Source organism: Miscanthus floridulus, chromosome 9 (genome assembly GCF_019320115.1).
Source record: "Miscanthus floridulus cultivar M001 chromosome 9, ASM1932011v1, whole genome shotgun sequence".
Classification (NCBI taxonomy): domain Eukaryota; kingdom Viridiplantae; phylum Streptophyta; class Magnoliopsida; order Poales; family Poaceae; genus Miscanthus; species Miscanthus floridulus.
Window position 1 is genome coordinate 41,292,901 of NC_089588.1, and position 7,990 is coordinate 41,300,890.

At 44.3% G+C, this 7,990-nt stretch overlaps 1 protein-coding gene across 2 annotated transcripts; it reads left to right on the forward strand.

The window, feature by feature from the left end:
- Positions 1-1,068: 1,068 nt before the first annotated feature.
- On the forward strand, positions 1,069-7,445 carry LOC136483671 (protein NRT1/ PTR FAMILY 4.4-like). Of its 2 annotated transcripts, none has more exons than XM_066480795.1 (5): positions 1,069-1,487; positions 1,635-1,852; positions 2,782-3,234; positions 5,899-6,029; positions 6,135-7,445. In XM_066480795.1, the coding sequence occupies exons 1-5, from the start codon at positions 1,349-1,351 to the stop codon at positions 7,024-7,026; spliced, it is 1,833 nt and encodes a 610-aa protein (XP_066336892.1). In that variant the 5' UTR covers positions 1,069-1,348; the 3' UTR covers positions 7,027-7,445. The 2 variants fall into 2 exon arrangements, with proteins under 2 accessions (XP_066336892.1, XP_066336893.1); XM_066480796.1 differs by having other exon boundaries at positions 1,380-1,487; positions 1,574-1,852.
- The last annotated feature ends 545 nt before the right edge of the window (positions 7,446-7,990 follow it).

Here is a 7,990-nt window from a genome sequence, read left to right on the forward strand (position 1 = left end):
TTAAGGAGAATATATGTGCTGTACAGTTTTGTCCAGCATCAGTGGGAAAAGCTACATGATTGGGCATGGCTAGGTAGGAATAATATTTTTTAGTTAGAAGAGGTGTCCACTTCCCATTGGAAAGTTGTGTGTATGGCCTGTGTTGGTTTCAGGCCCATGCCTCTGCCAATGCCCTCCCCAAAGCAAGCACAAACACGCTCTGAACCTTTAACAGAGACCTGCATTGGACAGCAACTTCTCAGTTCTCACCATAGCCAACTCCATGACTCCTTCCCTTCTCCATACAGAAATTTAACATTTATGAGCACTGCTCCTGTAAATTTCTCATTTTAGTAGTATGATCCATCATCCATGTAGAATGATTTCTCATAATAGTACAGTTCTAATGATGGAAGCTCTGACATTTAAAAGATCTAGTGCGGTCCATTTTGGCGAAAGCTCAAGTGTTTATCTCTGAGATAAAACGCTTGAAAAGGGTAACAACAGTTCAATAACACTAACAGTTCAAGAGGCTCGCCTTTGTAAATGGCAACAGGTCGATCACAATCAGAATCACAGGCCTCAGATTTCTGTCCAGCTGTCTGGATCAAAATTCTGAATGGACATGAAAAAAAGGAAGATGCTCCCTTATCTTACCAGAGATGGCATGTGGGTCGTATTTCTCTTCATATCAGATCTACACTGTCATAAAACATTTACAGCTATGGACATCAAAGTGTTCAGATCTATCAATATTAACCTTCATGGCCAAACTTTTTTTCCAAAAAAAAATTCTGAAATCTGTGCATGGTAGAGTGAAGGCTATGTCCATATCCAAAGTAAAAGTGAACCGTATCAAAGGAGTAACTAGGAGATAATGCGGCGTCCTCTCTTGTTATCTCCCCTTTTTTCGACATTTTACATCATGTCTCTCAACAAGTCATTTCTTCATCAGTGAGGGCACATGATTAATCAAGATACTGTTTAAACTATATTTATCGGTATTTTTTTGCCTTCCCAAGGGTAAACACCAGTCTCCCATGATAACTGGCACCCCCACCCAGGCCCCTTATAAATAACCAGCCCAGTTGCCTAGAAATTTACCAAGCCATCACTAACCTCCAACAAGGTGGAGCACAACACAACAACAACACACTAGCTCAATAGTGTGATGTAGCTCAATAGGCTTGTTGTATCACAAGAGCAGAGGTAGAGAGAGAGAGAGAGAGAGAGAGAGAGAGAGAGAGAGAGAGAGAGAGAAGAAGAAACATTGGACGCCAGGGAGCAGAGCACAGGCAGAGCAGAGGGGAGTGACTGGTGTACGTGTGCCAGACACTGCCAGTGCAGCTACTGCGAGCTGAGGTGAAGGATGGATGTGGAGTCGAGGCAAGGTTCTTCCAAAGGGGACGCCATGGCTGCTGCTGCTGCTGCTGTCTCTGTTGACTGGAGGGGAAGACCCTGCGACCCCCTCAAGCACGGCGGCATGAAAGCCGCGGTCTTCGTCCTAGGTTCGTGCAGACCCCTCCCTTAGCTTCTCCTCTCTTGGTTCAGAGTTATGGATGAACAAGTGTTGGTTTTTCATTCATCTTTGCAGCTCGCTGTGTTTGTTCTTCATAATTTGGTTGATGAACACGCATGCATGCATGTCGATGCAGGGATCCAGGCGTTTGAAATGATGGCGATTGCGGCGGTGGGGAACAACCTGATCACGTACGTGTTCGGGGAGATGCACTTCCCGCTGTCGGAGGCGGCCAACATCGTGACCAACTTCATCGGCACCGTCTTCCTCCTCTCCCTCCTCGGCGGCTTCCTCTCCGACTCCTACCTCGGCAGCTTCTGGACCATGCTCATCTTTGGATTCATCGAGCTCTCGGTAATACTTAATAAGCAATTCATAATTAATCTCATAATCATCACTTATTTGGATGTGGTTCGTTCGTTCCTTCTTATGCTTCAATCATCATCATCACATAAAGAAGCTAGTAGCTAATTAAGAAAATAATGATACCATGCCATGCCACCTGGGGCCTCATTTGAAAACAGTTGATTGCATTCTTGTTCGTTTCTGTGCAAGAGGTCCTGCCTGATCATGATGAACAGGATCATGGCGTTTAATTTAATTAACCTCTTTCTGCAGCTTACTGTTCTTTAATGTTTTTTTTCTATAAGTAAACTAGGACGACAAAAAGAAACAGAAATTAATTAAACGTACGTTCAACAAATAAAGAAAGGTTGGCACTTTAATTAATGGCCTGAAATAAAACGAAAAGATATACTGTACAAACAGTTTTGTCAGTGAGAAGCAAGAAAAAAGTGCCGTCAACTATTAAATAAAGGCACTGAAAGGACAGGAACAAATCATCACCCCCAATGGCAGCCGTCTAGTGCGCCTTGAGTGCGCGCCCGGAACGTTAACGCCAATCGACTTTTCCTCACTGCCTTATCTTTGCTTGCATTCGCTGGTTCAGTGCATCACAAGAATGGCAACACCAAATATAATTGCCCTATTTACTTGGCTGAAAAGTCATGGCTGAAGGTATCGTTGACTGATTTATTGTGAAAGAAAAATATTGTTTGTTGACTAAAAAAGTACAGCTTATAAGCCAAGCAAACAGGTTTGCTGCTGCAATACATGCACCAACTAACTTAATATCTTTTGAATCCATAAAAAAAACTTAATCTCTTCTATATAATGACAATTAGTAATAATCTTTATCATTACTAATATATATATATATATATATATATATATATATATATATATATATATATATATATTTATTACTTATATGGCACTGGCAGGGTTTCATCCTGCTGGCGGTTCAGGCGCACCTGCCCCAGCTTCGTCCGCCGCTATGCGACATGATGTCGGCGACGGCGGGGCAGCAGGCGTGCGAGCAGGCGAGCGGCCTAAAGGCCGGCATCTTCTTCGCAGCGCTCTACCTGGTGGCGCTGGGCAGCGGGTGCCTCAAGCCCAACATCATCGCGCACGGCGCCGACCAGTTCCGCCGAGGCGGCGGTGGCGGCGACGCCCGCCGCTTGTCGAGCTACTTCAACGCCGCCTACTTCAGCTTCTGCGTGGGCGAGCTGGTGGCGCTCACCGTGCTCGTCTGGGTGCAGACCTGCTCCGGGATGGACGTCGGCTTCGGGGTCTCCGCCGCTGCCATGGCCATCGGCCTGCTCAGCCTTGTCGCCGGCATCGCCTTCTACCGCAACAAGCCGCCACATGGCAGCATCTTCACTCCCATAGCTAAGGTACGTAGTGTACGCTTGAACTTATCGGTCGTAGAACAGTATTTTCCTCTTCCGACAAATCAGCTTAAGTCGGCTTATCAGCCACAGAAAACCATCAGCCGAACAACTATACTAGCATAGGTATACCACTGGTATTATTTGCTTTGTGATTCCCTCATTTTTAAATAATATTATGAATATACTCAGATTTCAGGGCAGAACCAAAAATGGTACTACATAGGTACTAGGAGGACATCCACGTAGGAGGATTATGTGAAGCTGAAACATATTTATTTTGATTACATATATAAAGAAAAACCAATAACAAAACACACACTACTCTGTTTTCCCTCTACCAAATTAAAGCTGAACAGATTCCTTTTCCCTATTTTTTGTTGTTTACAGGGTTTACATTGTTGATATTTGAATAAGAATATTAGAAATATGGTAAAACTACTGGCGATAGAAAACAATTATGACATTTTAAAAAAAAAACTTAGTTTGCAAAGATAATCATGTTGAAAATCTTCAAAAAAATATAACATCAGAATACAACACAAAATATAGAAATGAGATGATATAACACATTCATGGTGCACATGGCCATGAGACAATTAAGCCTTAGAGTAGGAGCCGAGAGCACGGTAGCTAGGATGACGAGGAGGTAAAAATGGAACAGGCATGTTCGCTTAAACTTATCAGTCGGCTTATCAGCTAGAATCTATAGTATTTTTCTCTCACAACAAAATAGCTTCAGCCGACTTATTAGTCAGCTTTAATACCAGCCGAATAGGCCTGGATTATCGGAGGTATCTACCCACCTAGTTTTGGACTTGTGCAAACCAGTTGGGTGAAATTTTAGCATGCTGGATTCAAATCCACAAAAAAATTTGCCCGATAAACTCTTTCCATAGCCCATCACCAATAAAATTGAATTTTTTTTGTCCATCGGCTTTTCTGTCGCTGATAAATATTTGTTTTCGTTGTGCTTGCCTATATATGGGGGCATATAACAAGTAGCTCTCCCATGACCCATCACGCTGCTTTACTCCCAAAAAAAAATATCCATATACTATAAGCTTAGGCACATGTCTAAAAGCAAAATGTGTAGCCTAGCTAGTTGGACTTGTAATTCGATCGAATAGTATACCTAAGTCGACATCCTCTAATGTTATTGAACATTAATTTTGCTATGAGATTGGTTCCTTTATTTAGAAATATATATGCAAAAAGTCTAGTAGATAACACATCCAGCATCCACGTACGTACGTATATGGGCCAACATGCATGTGAAATTGAAGCGCATATTGTCAATGGATAGATTAAGAAAAACTATGAGCTAGCACAAGTTAACCTCATATATATGTTTATATTATTAAAAGGTACGGTGCAATCGTGCAAATATGGTCACCAGTCGGGCCCTAGCTCCCACGTACATGCACTATCAACAAATATGGTCGCCGCGGGGCCCACCTCCACGTATATGCACTAGCTACACAGATATCCAATAAGAAGAGACGCACTAGCGGATCAGAGTGAACCAAAAAGATGTAATGTAGTACATATGGATGAGAGCAGGCAGGTGTATATATCCAACACTGGAAAAAGGAAGAAAGTTTGACCATGCTGCATAGGGACTCCATATATGCAGCTTTAGGATCGAGCAAAGCTGATGGCCGCCGATGTTGTTTAATCCGGCAAAGCTTTCTGATCCAAAAGCCACACAGGGGATCACCTATCAAATAATATACAGGAGGTTAATTTGGCGAAGTAGTTGTGGTGGTAGAGTTTATATATATGTGTGTTCAAAACCTGGTAGAGCTTATACAAAACATATTGAGAGTGTCCACCAATAAACGATCAAGATTGAAACAGACTCTTGGAAAAATTAAAAACATGGATCTACCCATTCAACCAACTCATGTGACTAAGATAAAACATTAATTTCATGGAAAAATAAGTAAGATTTATTACTACCTCAATTCCAAATTGTAAGACGTTTTGACTTCTCTTTTCTAGGTACATATACTCTATGTCTAGCTAGATACCAACGCAATAAATGTATCTAGAAAAGTCAAAACGTCTTATAATTTAGAATGTAGGGAGTAGTTATTATGACAGCGTCGTAAACTTAAAACTACTTGTTCAATTGATGGTCCATCATCAGCCAGATATTTGTAATTTCTCTTAGACAAATTGTATGCATGCATGTTATTAGAGTTTAAGAAGTTTTACTGATGACTTGATTTGTGCACTACTGGCTTCACTGGTGTCTCCACTTTTTTTACCTGTGGGACAAGTTGACAAGGGCTAGTGGCTCAACTTTCCACTGGGTGGGTCAACAACAGCACATGCCGTGATTGTTAATAATCGCACATACTGCTAGTAGCTGCAGGACATTCTATTACGCTCGCACCGCATCAATCAAATCAATCATGCATGTATTGTATAGTGGGGGCGTGTAACATGTGTACGCACCACCATACTTATGCATACAAAATAACATGAAGCCATGCATGAACAAGTTGCCATGTTTTCATTTCTGCCTTAAGTATTACAACTATATAATTACACAATTTACAGCAGTAATCAGTGATCTGAATCAATATATAATTTCTGCCTCATTTTCTTTGATCTCATATCATGGATGGCCCTGGCCTGCTGGGACTTTCTTCTCTGTCGTAGGTATTTGTCGCCGCTGTGAGCAAGAGGAAGCAAGTGTGCCCGTCGACGGCCTCCGTCAAGGCCATCGCAACTGTTACTGTCCATGACATATCCGTTAACACCACAGACATCTGCCACATCAGCAAGATCAGGTGCCAAATATATAACAGAACTGTATTAGAGAATATTCAAAGTTCTCCTGTGGAGTTTGCTAATAATCAAGTGTCTCAAACCTTGGATTATTATTCCAAATCAAGGTTCTTAGACAAGGCATGCGTGAAAGCGCCGGACAGCCCCGGTGGGTCGTCGGCAGCGGGGAAGGCCGAGAGCCCGTGGCGTCTGTGCACGCCGGCGGAGGTGGAGCAGGTGAAGCTGCTGCTGTGCGTGGTGCCCATCTTGGCGTGCACCATCGTGTTCAACACCATCCTGGCGCAGCTGCAGACCTTCTCCGTGCAGCAGGGCAGCGCCATGGACACCCGCCTCGCCGCCTCCGGCTTCCACGTCCCGCCGGCGTCGCTGCAGGCGATCCCCTACGTCATGCTCGTCGCGCTCGTCCCGGCCTACGAGGCCGCCTTCGTGCCAGCCATGCGCCGCGTCACGGGCGTCGCCACGGGGATCACCCCGCTCCAGCGCATCGGCGTCGGCCTCTTCGCCGTCACCTTCTCCATGGTCGCCGCCGCGCTGGTCGAGGCCCGGCGCCGCCACGCCGCGGCCGGCGGACGGCTCCTCTCCATCTTCTGGATCGCGCCGCAGTTCCTGGTGTTCGGACTGTCCGAGATGTTCACTGCCGTGGGGCTCATCGAGTTCTTCTACAAGCAGTCGCTCGACGGCATGCAGGCCTTCCTGACCTCCATGACCTACTGCTCCTACTCCTTCGGCTTCTACCTCAGCTCCGTGCTCGTGTCGCTCGTCAACAGGATCACCAGCAGCTCCGCAGCAGGCAATGGCGGATGGCTTGCCAACAACGACCTCAACAAGGACAGGCTCGACCTCTTCTACTGGCTCCTTGCGGCGCTCAGCATCCTTAACTTCTTCAATTACCTCTTCTGGGCAAGGTGGTATTCCAAGAGCGTAGAGACGGTGCAGGTCGTCGGAGTCGGAAGCGGCGGCGGTGAGCAGCAGGATGACAAGGACACCCCTGAGTGCTGAGATTAATATGCATGCATGGGTCCATGAAAAGGAGGCCCAGCTGAAATATCTCAACCAATTAATCAATTAACCTAGCGTACGTTAAGTGTAGTTAACCTTTTCGATTTCTTTTTCTTTTCTGCTTTCATGGTTTTTTCTTCGTTCGCGTCTTATTAGAAGATATATATATGTATTTGTGTGTGAGTGAGATTAATCTCACAAGGTGATAGATAGCTGATCAAAATTAACCTTGGCGGGGCCAAGTTAATGTTAAGGGTAGTTATGTAAATTCAACTCCTACAAGGAGCATGTGTAGAAGTGGTTTGGGTTAGCTGAACCTAATCCCCTTGCACGGGTTGAGCTAATATTATGTATATGTAGCTGTGTGTAAATGCAAATGCATGATCTATATATTCTCTTAGGGGGTGTTTGGATTCCCACATTTAGCCCCCCCTTTTTTTTTTGCCATAGGGATCCAAACAGGTGGACTAAAAGTGAACAAATGGGATGGACAAAGTTTTGCCCATTTGCTACTCAAGGGGTGCAAAACTAGGATAAAACGTCTTGGGGGCGCACTGGACAAAAGATAGCCCTCGCCCACCCACATGCGCCCCTTCTCTCTCCCATAGCTTAATTAAATGAGGACAAATCCGTCATTGTAGGATGGAAACTAAACTTTTATCATGGATCCAAACACCTCCTGCTGGACTAAAGTTTAGCAGCAAAAGTTTACCACCTAAACTTTTGCCATGGCAAATGAATCCAAACACCCCTTAGTATTTGGACGACAAATGGAGTCTTCCACTCTGCACCTTAATTTCCAAGACCTAGAAATCACCACATTGTGTGATATCAAACTGCCCATATGTGTGTGAATAAATTATGCAACATTCTCATTACTTAAAAGCTTAGCCCAAAATACAATTATACCAATTTCACTATTACCCACCCGTGCCATTTATTTCAATTACATGAAGCTAACCAC